The sequence below is a fragment of the Tamandua tetradactyla genome, chromosome 11 (genome assembly GCF_023851605.1).
Source record: "Tamandua tetradactyla isolate mTamTet1 chromosome 11, mTamTet1.pri, whole genome shotgun sequence".
NCBI lineage: Eukaryota > Metazoa > Chordata > Mammalia > Pilosa > Myrmecophagidae > Tamandua > Tamandua tetradactyla.
In genome coordinates this window covers 51610542-51626199 of record NC_135337.1, presented here as the reverse complement: position 1 = coordinate 51626199, position 15658 = coordinate 51610542, and the positions used below count along the sequence as shown (strand labels likewise).

Genomic DNA, 15658 nt, shown 5'->3' with positions numbered 1-15658 from the left:
GTCTTCACTTTACTTCCAGTCACCCTTCAATTCTATTCAACATGGCTCCTGTGTCCAATTCTTTGCTGAACTTGCTCTTGTTTAGGTCACCCACCATTCACTTACATGCTCCAAATTCAATAAATACTCTCTGTTCCCATAGTTCAAGAACTTTCAGCCAGTACTCAATACAATTGAGCAGTTTATTATTCTTTTTGAATTTAAATTATTTTTATCAAATTAGGACATACACATAATTTTAAAAGTTAAGCAGCATTATAAAGTATAAAATGAAAAGCAGAGATCCATTTACCACTTCTGATCTCAATGGCATTACTCCATTCAGCCAAATGATTTGAAATTTCTTTATATTTTTTCTTTTTTTATCTTAATATGTCTCATATCATGCTTATCATGTAATATCTTAATTTTTCAATATTTTAGATCTTTACTAAATTTATTCCACAGTAATTATGATTTATGACTTTTCTACTCCAACACACACTTCCCTATATAGAGACTTTCATCACAATTTTGGTTTAATCAATATTGCTTTCATTGTTTTGACTATGTAAATATTATTAATCACGGAACCACATGGCATACTATGATCACATTTCCTTCCTGTAAAACATTCTTATTTTCCTTGGAATTTAATTTCCCATCTGCTTAGTTTTCACTGAATGTATCAATTCATCACTAAAACCTATGGCAGAAATGTAAATCTTCTCTTGATAAGTTCAAACATATGAGATAATCTATTTTATATTTTCTTGGATATACTACTCCTATAGTCATTCTATACAAGCTACTTTATATCAGGGCTTCCCATTTCATGTGCTGCTAATGGGTTAATAATATGTCACAAGATATTGTTGACTGTAAACATTTCATAGTGCTAAAAATTTTAAGTTTTTATTTTTTACATTGACAAACATTTATGACAGTTGATATTATATTTGAATGATGTTTATACTGCTTTTTTCATAAATTAATTGACTTCATTATTTTGATATATGACACTTTATGTGTCTCATAGGTGACCAGAGAGTGGTATAAAATCTCCTACTGGCTTTATTGAATCATCCCAGTCTATTTGATTGTTACTTTAATCACAAGTTGTTTATCTTCAGTGAAGTTCTTACTTTGCCTAAGTGTGTGACTTAATTTTCTGTTGATATAATTTGCTTAGATTTTTCATAATTTTCCTACTAAAATTTTTCTTCAATTCAGTAATTATTAATTTAGCTCAAGTCTTGTTAAATATTTACTTTTCATTTAGCCTTAATTTTCTTACTTATAAGTTTTTTTCTAACATAAAATCATCAACCAGGGTTTAATCAGAGAAGTATAACTACTATGAGTGATATAGATTTAAAGAACTTCTTATAGCTTTACATCTTATGTGAATATTGGACCAGGTTGAGGAGTCTAAGGAAGGCTATTGCCTCTGCATCTGGGGTTGGATTACTGGACCAGAAGTCAAGAATATAGGGCAACTAAACCAGAAGTTAGGAATGAAAGCTGAACACAAAGTGTAGTAGAGCAAAAAGAAAAAAATATGGTAACCCATTAGGAAAAACTGGGACCTATGTTTATCTCTCATCACCTCCAACTTCAGTGATAGGCTGACCTTGTCGAAGAACCTAGCACTGTTTGCAATGGAGCTACAATGCATATAGCTCAGAACTTAACAAAGCTGTTAGAGTTAATTCAATTGGAGCTGCGGAAGCTGAAGGCCTGGTTGCTGCCCCAAGCCAACAAGATGATACAGCAAATTAATGGCAATACATGTGAGCTGCCACAGTCACTGGTGTCCTGTGCCAATTTTCAAAGCATAAATGGTTACACAACTTTTGCCTTGAAAGTACTGTGCACATTTCTCTTGTGATCAACCCGAACCCAGAATCTCACCAGGAGTAGAATTTTAGGAAACACAGTTACCGCTTAGCTAAGTAACAAATCTAACATAAGTCATTTGTCAACATGGCATCAGCATACACCTTTTTTAACCATACTTAACTAGCAAAATCATACTTTCATCTAATATAGTGCAAGTGTCTCTTATACAATCTCTAGGTGATGATAATTCCTCTTCTGAGTCACACTCTCCCTTTGATAATTTGTAATTTAAATAAGGTACTATAAGATTAACTATTATTAACACATGTTCTGTTAGATGGTATATAAATAAGAAAGGATAAAAATGTAGTTATAATAATGAATATTCTCATATAATTTTTAGAAGAAATAATCATCAGTATTACACTCCCTATTTCTGCTACGGTTATATGGTTTTACGTGGTATTTATAACTTCATTCTTCCATTAATTATTCCATATTATTTTGTGTTTAGTAAGTGATTCAGCTGGGTGGAGTCATTTGGCTGGTGCTGTGCTCCAAACCATAATTTCAGAAGAATCTATGACATTAGCTGAATTATCTTTCAGTTACCTATTGCTGCAAAGCAAACTACCTAAAATAAATGGCATAGCACAACAACGATTTTATCATGTTCACAGATTCTGTGGGTCAAGATTTTAGATAGGACGCAGCTTGGATGGTTTGGTTTTGCTCCATGATGTGTGAGACCTACTCTGGGAAGACTCAAATGTCTAGTGATGATTCAAAAGACTGGGCACAGGAATCATCTGGAGGCTTCTTCACTCGCATGTGTGGTACAGACTAGAATGAGTCAAATTCTGTGCTCATTTGTTACCTTGGATCTGAGTGTCTAATATGTGGTCTCTCTATGTTTCTTGTTATTTTCAGAGCACAGAAGCTGGATTCCAAAGTGGAGCATCCCAAATGTAAACACCCAGAATGACTATTCCAAGACATCAATGCAAAATCTGTAAGGTTTCTTCTGGTCTAGTTTCAAAAGTCTTGTAGAGTCGCTTCTCCTAATTCTGGTAGTTATGAGTGAGACACCCGGATTCAAAGTTAGGGAAATTAGATTATACTTTTTGATTGGAAAGTGGAAAGTTCACATTTCAGAAGATCATGTGATAAAGAATACAATATTTGGGGACATCTTTGGAAAAATATTATCTGCTAAAGAGAAATAACATGATTGTTATTGTTTCTACTTCTTCTTCATCATCGTCGTCGTCATCATCTAGTACTGTGCTCAACAGTTTTCAGTTAGATATTTCCAAATGGTGAAACTAACAAATTCCAACCTACTTTTGTTAGATATATGCTCATCTCTATTCAAAGAAAATGAATTGAATCTGTTTTACAATGTTTTGGCTGTCCAATGGAAGAATTTCATTAGAATTTATGAGTTAAAAGAAGAATGAAATTTTGTATGTGTGTGTGTGTGTGTGTGAACAAATTTCATATTGCAGATCTCCTGGAGGATGGTTACTGACTTCAAAAACTCGTTCTATTTTAATATTTTGGAGCACTTAAATTAACTTAATTCTATAAAAGTATTTTAAGGAGCACTGACAAAGTAGATGTATTCCAAATAACAATTCTACTCTGGGACAGCGAGGTAAAAAAATGGTTCATTCTATTGAGAATCCTAACAATTCAAAGACCAGTAGTGTGGCATCTATGTATACTTAAGAAAAAACTTCACCACTATTTGAAACACATAATACAGAATTTTTTTTGAAACTCATTTGCATTAACATAAGAAATTTCACATTCCATTTTCAATTTTTTAGAAAAGGAAGAGCTGATCAATTTAAGGAATTATCTCATATTAAAGTGAACTTTAAAGAGATAGAACTATCATGATTCTGACTAATCTTAACTAATGGCAAGAAAATGTTTAAATAAAATGAAGAAAAGGGACAAATACCCTTCTATCATTTGATACCATGTACTTATGTGAAAAAATTCTCACTAATAATGACTATGAAAATAAAGGTCAACATTAAAAAATTTTGATCAGAATTGTATATAGTTAACTTAAACTTGAAATAGAAAGTTGCATTCACAAAAAAATCCCAATTTTCTTGTTAAAATATTGCAAATATTTTAATATGCTATATATACTATACTATATATATCATACTATATATATCTATTATACTATATTTTATTCTCCTAATCATAATTATATACTATAATGAAAATATAATGAAATTTTTGCCTCATGCCATAAAATTATATGATTTTTCAGCCGATGCCATGATTTTAAAAACTTTGTGAAATACTGTTCTATAGACTCAAAGAATAGTTTTCGGTCTTGTTCATTATTGAATCTTTAGTGCATATATACACTCTGTAAATGCTTAGATACATAAATGACTAAAATAATAAACATATAATTAAATAGTATAAGGTATAGGGAGATTTTATTGACTCCTTTTTTACTCTTCAGCAAGCAATGAAGTTGTGTTTAAGATGGAAGAGGGCAATACTACTACCCATATGTTTACTTGTTGAAGTACCATTTATCCCTTTAGATAGAAGAGCTCATTTACACATTGACTCACAACCTTTAAGAATACTTTGTGTGGACAAAATACATTACCAGACGTTATGGAAAATAGACAAAAAACAAAACCCAGTTATTGCTCTCAAGGAATTCATATTTTGGTAAGGAGAAACAAAAAATAACCATACAAAAGGTATAAGTGTATTGTTATGGAAGTGTAAAACCAAGGCATTAATTTTGATTATGGAGGAGAGCAAAAGTTAAATGCAGAAAATAAATTTAATTCTTATATTGAAGAATAAGTGTATTGCAACAGGTAAAAATGGATGTACTTCCAAGTGGAGAAAGAAACATGAGCACATGTACAGTGGTGTATTCTTGGAATTATATGTGGCATTGCATAACTAGAATATGGGCTTTGTAAAGGAGAAATACTGGATAAGTCTGGAAAATTACCCAAGTCCAGATTACGTAAGGACTCAAAGGACAAACCAGGAAAATAAGAATTCAAATTTCATAGGTAATGATCTAGGATTTTGTTTGTTTTGCTTTGTTTTTTTTTTTTTTTTAAGTGAGGTTTTGGAATAAGGAAGTGATATAATCAGATACTCATGTTTGGAAGGATGTATAAGTAATAGATCAGTTGGGAGCTTAATGGAATAATTCAGGCAAGAAAAAATGATCAGTGTGCAGATATGGCCTAAGGCTGATGACCATACTCTAAGGGTTTGAAGAACAGAGTAGGAGACCTGAAAAATTGTTTGCTATGATAACTTCAAATGGGAGTAAGTTATTGGTGGAGACTGGTGATGTTTGCCTTATATGATTCATTCTTTCTCCTTGGACTCAAGTCTCCTTGAAATTGTCTAGGCTGCAGAGGTCTAGCTTTTGGCAATGTCCTAGCATATGTTTTCAAATGAGAAGCCAATATTCCCAGGGAATGTGACCTCAAAAGTGGAAATAAAACTTTATCAGGAGAGAAATAATAATTTGAATAATAGAGTATTAGAAATAAAATGAAACAGAATAATATAAAGTAGGTATATTGAATGTACTAAAAGAGAAAAAAAAGAAAAAAGCATGTGATGCAATAACAAGAAACAATAGTAATAAAAGATACCTCAGTGGAAATATTAGGTAGGAAAAATAAAAAAGCTGAAATGAAAATCACAATAGATGATATAAATAGTAAGATGGATACTGCTGAAGAATAATCAGTGACTTTTAAAATCAGATTGAGTAACTCCCCAAGAAGAAATAAGGCAAGAATAAAGAGATAGGAAATGTAAAAGCAATGTTACAAGACATGGGAGTAGAAATAAATACACTTAGTTAATTAGAGTCCCAAAAGGATAGATAATTCAAAGTGGAGAGAAAGAAATATGTGAAGAAGTAAAGGAAAATATGCAGGAGAGAGAGAACTAATAACACCAAAACATATTAAAGCAAACCTTAGGATATTAAGGACAAAGGGAAAATTTTTAAGGCTTCCAGAAGAACAAGAATCAGATGATATAAAATTTCTGATATAAAATTTAAATGTGAGCATAAATAAAAACTACCTCTGGGATAACAGGTGAAAGAAAATTTTTCTATATATAGTCTCACAATGAAAACATTTTTGAAGAAAAGTAAGATGAGAAATAAATCTAGCAGTTGCTGCAAATGATATAGAGAATAAAGTTGGTCAAATAATTTGGTAAGGTTTGGTCTTGCTTAAAAAAACAATTTATAAAAAGATAAGACCTAATAAACAGAACAGAGAAAATATATTTCTGCTGTCACAATCTAGGTTTTTCTAGAGGAGTGGATAAGATCATGGACCTGAAAAAGGACATTAGTGGGACAATTGGCAAAACACGAATATGATCTATAGGTAGGTTAATAGTATTGTAGCAATGTTAATTCTTAGTTTCAATAATTTTCTTATGATTAAATATGATGTTAATATGTGAGGGAAAAGGGTGAAGGATATTCTGGAATACTTTGTGATGTTACAGTATCTTCTTTGTATTTTGAAATTATTTCAAAATAAGAGATACCAGCTTTTTTATCACAATTCACTTGATCAGGAATGTGGGAAACATTTGTCTGTGGGAAACAGAAAAGGAGAATTCTATGGATATTAGTTATGAAAAAAACAAGACTGAAGAAAAAAATGGAACCAAGTGAGAATGAAAGTAGAGGATAGAAACAAGCCCACCTATCCTAATAAACATAACACATGTAGATGGATTAAATAAACCACACCAGCTACATGTTATGTACAAGAGAAATGGAAAATGGAAAAATACAGCAGGTGTAGCTGTACTAATACTAAGCAAAATAGAATAATTATAAGGCCAAAGAGCAGGATTAGGGATAAAGAAGGTAAATACATAATGATAAAAGGTTCAATACCCCCCCAAATATGTACCAATTATAACATTATAATATGTTATAATTTTATATAAAAGGAAGTGGTTATACAATATCTGGACTGACAGGAAATGACGGGGTTTTTTTAGACTTCATGGATCTTGTATTCAGATAGCTTTATCTAATACAGTCATATCTCCATGCCTATGCTGAAATTATTACATAGTGGTACAAGAGTCCTCAGAAGGCAGCATAGTGAACGAGACAGGGTTAGACTTTAAGTCAGAAAATGCAGGTTGGAAATAGTGCCAGCTCTAGCACTTTTGAATTATGTGACCTTGAACAAATTATCTTAGCTCTCTAACTTCATTTCCCTCATCTGTAAAACAAAAATTAAAAAAATTAATTAAAAGTTACATTGTAACATTATCTAGCACTGGGGTGGCAGACACATCTCAATTTTCATGATCCATTGGTTATGGATGCATAAAGCACTCACTTGAGAAGGACTGTGATGTGAAGTCAATCAGGGCTCAGCATGCTTTATGAGTGATATTTTGCAAGACTTCAGATATCTCTTGCCTGGGACAGGATGGCATCCCAAATCTCCCTGTCCCTCTTTTGCTCTTTTCCTCCCTCTTTACCATTTCTCCTTCCTCTCACATATTTAATACAATATGGACACAAGTTAGCTAAATTTAAAATATCAATATTGAGTAATAGTTTGGTATCTGTATCCTTCTCTTAGTACCATCACACCCATGATCAAAAAGGAAAAAAAAAATACTCGCAAAGATAATGAAAAGGAGAAAAGGAAAATAGCAATGATACCAAAAAAAGATCTGAAAACTGGAAAGCCGATAGATGAAGAGTAGCTGAGAGCAGACACTAGAAAGTTGAAATTTAATGCTTGCTGTGGGGAAGCAAAGAAAAAACCTGATTCCTGATGAAGAACAATAAAAAACTGGGAATTGAAAACACTTAGATATGAATTAATTGGTTGAAAGTCATAATTAGAGCACTGGATTCCCTCAGTAGCCACCCACCACCAGGTGAGTCCTCTACTGCTTCAATCTGACAGAAGACAAGATGTTTGTCTCCTGAAAAGGTTGAGAGGTTGCTCTGGGTTTGGGATATCAGGCACTTCTAAAGATGGTGATAAGGGACCTGACTAAAAATAGGGTAATGAAATAAAGGTTTCCATAACAAAAATATGCTGTGAACAGTGGTAGTTACTTGTATATCACAGGGAGAATATCAGAGGATACATCTTCTGGAGAAACTTCATATTTCATGTCCCTCAAATCAAGTCTGGACCCACCTGGTTTAGCCTTCATTAAAGCTCACTAGACAGTAAGACATAACCACTTGCATAAACAGTTTCGAGAAAGCATTTCACAGCTTAGTTTTTAAATATGAGCAAACAAACAAGGATTAGCAGCACCTTTGAGGTAATCACTCAGAAAAAAGGAAAGAGAGAAAAGGCGAGTTCAGGATACAGAAGAACCATACCCCCAAATCTAAACAAACAAATTGAAATTGTATTATTATGCTCACAGATATAAAGATAATGCATCTCGGAACCAAGAATAGCATCTGTGAACCAAGAATAGCATACACAAAGTGCATACGTATGTAAAAGAAACAATGAGAAAATAGAAGAATTTTAGGAGTATAATTGCAGAAATGAAAAATAGCAGAGTTAGAAGATAGGATTGAATAAATCTGCCAGAAAAGAGACAAACATAAAAATAGATGGATAGTTGAGTGACAAAAAGTAGGAAAATAAGAGGGTCAGTCTAAGAGGTCCATCTGTGTAACTGGTGTTCTAGAAAGAGAAAATAGAAGGGAGGACAATGTAAAATGAACAATACAAGAAAAATACCCCACATTTAGGGATATAAACTAAGTGTCTATGAATTTATAATACAAATTGAAAAGGACAAGTAAATTTAATAGAAAGACAAAAAAACAAAAACAAAACCAAAAGCCTATTAGAGAAATCATTGTAGAAGACCTGGTCTAAACAGAACATGTTGAAAGTTTCCAGTAATAGAGAAAAACCACAACAAAAAAGTCCATATACACTGGGCTGAGAACTAAGCGGCAAAGAACTTCTCAATAGCTGCACTAAAGGCTACAACATAATGAAGTAATCTGATAAAATTCTGAAGAAAATTTTATACCAAATCAAATTGCCAGACAAGAGTGAAGCATAAAGACATGTTTAGTCATTCAAGGTTGTAAAAAAAATGCCTCCTATGTATGATTTCTCAGTAAATTGATAGAAAGTAAACTAATATAGTGTATAGAGAGTATAAATTAATGGAGAAAATATAGAAAAAAATAAGGAAATAAACCAAGAAAGAAGATACAGAATCCTGGAAACCAGGGTTCCAACACAGAAGAAAGAAAGATGAATTCTCAGGATCACAATTGAAAAGAAGTACCAGGATGATAGCTGTAAAAATAGGTTTACAGAGCAACCAGTCCAGATTAAAATAGCAGGATGAATAGCTCAAAAAAGGAATACAGGCCTACCTCATTTTACTGCACATAGGTTTATTGTGTTTTGCAAATAATTTTGAAGGTTTGTGGCAATGCTGTGTCTATCAGCACCATTTTTCCAACAGCATGTTCTCACTTTATGCCTCTTTGTCACATTTTGGTAATTCTTACAATATTTTGAACTATTGCATTATGATTATATCTTTTATCATGATGTGTGAACAGTGATCTTTGATGTTATGCTGTAATTGTTTTGAGGTAAATGTACCGGACCCATATTAGATGAAGGACTTAGTTAGTAGTCAAGTGTGCTGACTGCTCCACTGACTGGTAGTTCATCTATCTCTCTCTCTCTATCCTTGGGCCTCACTATTCCCTGAGAAAAAATAATATTAATATTAGGCCAATTAATAATTTTACAGTGGCTTCTGTTCTAGTTTGCCAGCTGCCGGAATGCAACACACCAGAGACAGATTGGCTTTTAATAAAAGGGGATTTATTTTGTTAGTTCTTCAGAGGAAAGGCAGCTAACTTCCCACTGAGGTTCTTTCTCACGTGGAAGGCACAGGATGGTTTCTGTTGGTCTTCTCTCCAGGCCCCTGGGTTCCAACAACTTTCCCCAGGGTGATTTCTTTCTGCGTCTCCAAAGACCTGGGCTGAGCTGCGAGTGCTGAGATAAGGAATGCCGAGCTGCTTAGGCTGAGCTACATTGTGCTCTCTCATTTAAGCACCAGCCAATTAAGTCAAATGTCACTCACTGCAGCAGACACGCCTCCTAGCCGACTGCAGATGTAATTAGTAACAGATGAGGTTCATGTACCATTGGCTTATGTCCGCAGTAACAAAACTAGATATGCTCACCTGGCCAAGTTGACAACTGAGTCTAACTAACACAGCTTCTAAGGGTTGAAGTGAAAGTAAAAGTCACATGTCTCTTGCTTTAAATAAAAGCTAGAAACAATTTAGCTTAGTGAGGAAGGCATGTAGAAAGTTGAGACAGGCCAAAACCTAGGCTACCCACACCAAACAGTCAAGTCGTGAATGAAAAAGAAAAGTTCTTGAAGGAAATTAAAACTGCACTCCAGTAAACACATGCGTGATAAAACAAAACAGCCTTATTTCAGACGTGGAGAAAGTTTTAGTACTCTAGCTGGAAGATCAAATCAGCCACAACATTTCCTTAAGCCAAAGCCTAATCTTTCTTCAATTCTAAGAAGGATGAAAGAGGTGAGGAAGCTGCAGAAGAAAAGTGTAAAGCTAGCAGAGGTTGGTTCATGAGATTTTTGGAAAGAAGCCATCGTTATAAAAGTACATGGTGAAACAGCAAGTGTCGATATAGAAGCTATAGCAAGTTGTCCAGAAGATGTAGCTGAGATGACTGATGAAGTTGGCTACACTAAACAATAGATTTATAATGCAGACGAAACAGTTTATACTGGAAGAAGATGCATCTAGGGGATTTTCATACCTAGAGAGAAGTCAATGCCTGGCTTCAAAGCTTCAAAGGATAGGCTGACTCTCTTTTTATGAGATTATTGTAGCTGGTGACTTTAAGTTGAAGCCAATACTCATTTGCCATTCCAAAAATGCTAAGGTCTTAATAATTATGCTAATAAACTTTGGTTGTGCTCTATAAATGAAACAACAAAGCCTGGATGACAGTATATCTGTTCATGATATGGTTTAATAAACATTTTCAGCCCCCCATTGAAATTCCTTTCAAAATATGACTGCCCATTGACAATGCACCGAGTCATCCCAGAGCTCTGATGAAGATGTATAATGAGATTAATATTTTTTCATGCCCACTAACACAACATCCATTCTGCAGCCCAAGGATCAAGTAGCAATTTTTACCTTCACGTACTATGAAGTAGGATAAATACAGTTCATAAGGCTATAGCTGTCATAAATCATGATTCCTTTGATGAATCTGGGCAAAGCAAAAAAAAAAAAAAAAAAATCTGTAAAATATTGACCATTCTAGATGGCATTAAGAACGCTGGTGATTCATTTAGGAGGAGGCCAAAATATCAACATTGCCAGGATTTTGGAAGAAATTGATTCCAAGGCTCACTGATGACTTTGAGGGGTCAAAACTTCAGTGGAAGAAGTAACTGTAGATGGGGCAGAAACAGCAAGAGAAGTTGAATTAGAAGTGCAGCCTGAAGATGTGACTGAACTGCTACAATCTCATGATGGAACTTGAACAGATGAGGAGCTGATTCTTACGGATGAGCAAAGGAAGTGGTTTCTTAAGATGGAATCTACTCATGGTGAAAATGCTGTGAACGCTGTTGCAATGACAACAAAGGACTTACAATGTTGCATAAACTTAGTTGAAAAAGCAGCAGCATGGTTTGAAAGGATGGACTACAATTTTGAAAGAAGTTCTACTGTGGAAAAAATGCTATCAAACAGCATTGTTTGCTACAGAGAAATCTTTTGTAAAAGGAAGAGTCCATCAATGTGGTAAACTTCATTGTTTTCTTATTTTAAGGAATAGCTACAGTCACCCCAACGTTTAGCAACTACCATTCTGATCAGTTAGCACCCATCAACATCAAGGCAAGACCTTCCAGCAGTAAGAAGATTACAACTCTCTGAAGATTCAGTTGATGGTTAGCATTTTATAGCAATAAAGTGTTTTTAATTAAGGTATATATATATTGTTTTTTAGGTATAATGCTATTACACACTTCACTGGCTATAGTATAATGTAAACATAACTTTTCTATGCACTAGGAAACCAAAAAATTCACGTGACTCACTTTATTGCGATATTTGCTTTATAGTAGTGATCTGGAATTGAACCTGTAATATTTCTGAGGTATGATTATATCTAAAAAAAAAAAAATGTGAGTATGTTTGGGCATAGTGGTTTGAATGGTATGAGAGATTTTCAAACAAATTTTCAACAAAAAGTAGTATAAGAACTCACACATAGTCTTCATATATTATGTTGCTCAACTGTGAGGAGTATTTACATAATTAAAATATTAAATATTAAACAAACTCCAAATAGTGATGATAGAGTTCTATTAGGAGATATAAGAGAGGATGTGTAAGTGTGTGTGTGTGTGTGTGTGTGTATGGGCATGCACACCCATGCAGGGGATGTTTTGTAAGATAATGAAATCCTCAATTTTCATAGTGGAAGTTTATAGACAATATTTAAAACTGAAAAGCAATTTTAGCAGAATAAGCATATAATTTAGAAGTATAAAAGTAAATATCAGAAAAGTTAGTTAAAATTATTGTATGAAATTGCTTTGGGGTACCAGGAAAGGTGAGTGCTGAGGTATAAGACATGGGACTACTATTTTTCCTTTCATTTCATTTTGTTTTATTAACCTAGGGGTCAAATAATTGAGTAAAAATTAAATTACATTTCAATAAAAGATGTAGGGCTTTATAAAGTATGTGAAAATGATGAAGAACTGGTAAAATGGCAAACAAAGCCACCAACAAATGAGGAGCTGGCAGAGCTAGATGTATTCAAATGTAAAAAAGGGAAAATCAACAATGATAAAGACATCACCATGGATTTTTATAAAGAGAAAGATGTGACTATGTAAGAATTAAGAGAAGCCCTTGAGATAATTGATAAGACTTTCAAATGATTTTACAAAATGACTTAATGATTCTTCTGTTACTGTTAGAAGTAAAGAAAAGAATGTCATCTGTTCATAGAAAGTTCTAATAGAAAAAAATCCATAAAAAGAAAAATAAAGCTAGTCACAAGTTCAAAACCAAAATGTTATTAGCAATGAGATAAAATAAAGTGTATTTCTATATTTCAAATATAAAATAATTAAGTTCAAGATCTCATGGAAAATTAATATTATACTTTAATAAAATGGATTTTCTATCATACTTAGCAGGTTTCCTGAAGAAGATAATTGTGGTAGTTAGGTTTAGGTGTTAATTTGGCCAGATGGTGATGCCCTGTGATTCTGTTTCTGCAGACTTAACTCATCAATCAGCATATGAAATTCATCTATGGCTGGTCATCTTTGTGGTCAGCTAAGGGGTGTGCCTTCCACATTGAGTGAGGTTTAATTTAATTAACTGGAGGCTTAAAAGAGAGAAGTCAAAAGAGAGCTCAGCAGCTCAACCCAGATATTTGGAGATGCAGAAAGGAATCGCCCGGGAAAAGCCATTGGAACCCAGAAACCAGGAGAGAATGCCAGCAGACTTCACCATGTGACCTTCTCATGTAACAGAGAACCTCAGATGAAAGCTAGCTGCCTTTCCTCTGAAGAACTATAAAAGTTTAATGAAATAAATCCCCTTAATAAAAGCCAATCCATCTCTGGTGTGTTGTATTCTGGCAGCTTTAGCAAACTGAAACAGTAATCTTCAAGCCCTTCAGTAACAAAGCTATCAGGTCAGTACAGTTCTTCCTAACACCAATTTCTCCCAGTTCCAAAGTTCTATCGAAAAGCAGGTCCTTGATATCCATCAAATAACCCTCTGAATACATATTTAGAATATGAATAAGATATGAATACATGGACCCTGATATTTGGAAGTCCAAATTAACATATCCAACTTCTAATGCCTTTACTCTTCATCAAGATACAATTTAAAAATTCATAAAACTAACCTTTTAGAATGAGATGCCTTGATTTTTTAGATTTCATGCCAATACCTTTTGTTTTTAATTCAGATAAAATGGAGGAAATATGTTTTCTCTGTTCACTAGTACTTTTAAAATCAACTGGAGATTGTATATCCTGTGAAAACAAAAGAAAAGCAATGACAATGATGGTATCTCTTATATGTTATAGAGTTCCCATGAAGCTTTCACATGACTTACACACTGAAAGACGATTGTAAATACTATTCAAGGGTCAAGCTTTATTTTCTAACCTATGGCTCTGAAGGGGTGATAACTGGGGCCAGTTTAATGAATTGTTTACTCTGAATATAATTGAAATACCAAATAAATAAGCTAAGGATACAATTTACATCTCTCTCGTTATATAAAAATATCTGGAGGTAGGGCAATCTATTCAAGACTGGCATGGAGATTTCTCTAGGTCATCAAGAACTCAGTCTCCTTAGAACTTTATCTTACTGCATTTACATCAAAATCCTCAAGATTATCTCATGAATCAAGAGAACAGGTAGGGTTCCATAGATCATGCTTATATTCTAGGCAGGAAGATGGAGGAAAAGGGGAATAACAAAAGGACACATGCCATGTGTCTTAGGAGCTTCCCCAGAGGTGCTTCAAAAAACATGTTTACATCTCATTAGCCATCTGGAGCTGCAAGGGGGGAAGTAATATTGCAGCTTTTTCCTAGGGACTTTTCTGTCTGGAATAAAATTGGGGTATGTTACCAAGAAAGAAGAAAAGCAAAGATATTAAGGCAGCAAACCAGCAGTTTCTACCACGCAGAAAAATCAGAACCTTGGGAGGGAGCATATATTTGCATTTTGAAAAACCTTTCCAGGAGATTTTATTTTCCCAAGAAATCTTTCATTTTCTTGGGAAAATTAAATCCATGGGCCAGAGAACCCCTGATCCAGATTTTGAAGACATACATATTTATCTTCAGAAAGATTGCCAATCTATTTGCTTTAATTTGTTTATGGAGCACTTACATAGTGCATACCATGACCCATTGTTTTATGTTCTTTACAGCTATTAATTCACTTAACCCTCATAACAACCATGAGCTGTGCTCCTTCATACTGAAAAATCACACACACAAACACACACATGAACACACGCACACACACACACACACACAAAATTATACTCAAGAGAACTGAAGCCATCTTTCTTCCCAAACCTACTCATTCTGTATTTCTAGTTTTGGCGAATGGCACCATCTTCATTCAAGAAGAAAGTCAGATAAATTCTTTAATTTTTCTTGTTGAGAAAATTTTGAAATGGAGAATTCCGTTACCTTGATCTGTTCACTTATTGACACCTCCTTTATTCTACAATTTAGAGGAGGCACTTATGTGTGTGTCCTGGCCCCCATATTTACAATTTTCTGCCCAAATTCCTATACCACATAATCAATATGTTTAATTAAATATGCTTGAATTTCTTTCTATCTTTTAAATTTTTATGTGATATTCTCTAATTTAGCTATTGAAAACAATTTGCCTTTATGCTGTGATACATTGTGCAAGAATTTATTAATGCTCATTACAGGTAATTAAGTATTTTCTGTTCCTGGAATAAACGTCAGGTCTTTTTCTTTCAGTAAAAAAATCCATCACTCATCAACTCTTACACAACACAATTTTTTGCAGTATCTATATATCAGAAACACTACATTTTGCCAGGAAGACAAAAAAGGTAAGTACTCTTGAGTTCATATATTCTCTTCATATTTAGGAATTGCTTAAGTTTCCCAAGAATAATTGCAATATAATAACAATATCAAAACATATCAG

At 33.6% G+C, this 15658-nt stretch overlaps 1 protein-coding gene across 4 annotated transcripts in view; it reads right to left on the bottom strand.

Annotated features, from left to right (window-relative positions):
* The window catches only part of LRRIQ3 (leucine rich repeats and IQ motif containing 3), a 178130-nt gene that overhangs the window by 47208 nt on the left and 115264 nt on the right, over nt 1–15658 (bottom strand). For all 4 annotated transcript variants that reach the window (XM_077120619.1, XM_077120616.1, XM_077120618.1 and 1 more), the window contains one exon: nt 13848–13977. In XM_077120619.1, coding sequence (XP_076976734.1) covers nt 13848–13977 — 130 coding nt within the window. The remainder of the gene's footprint in view (nt 1–13847; nt 13978–15658) is intronic.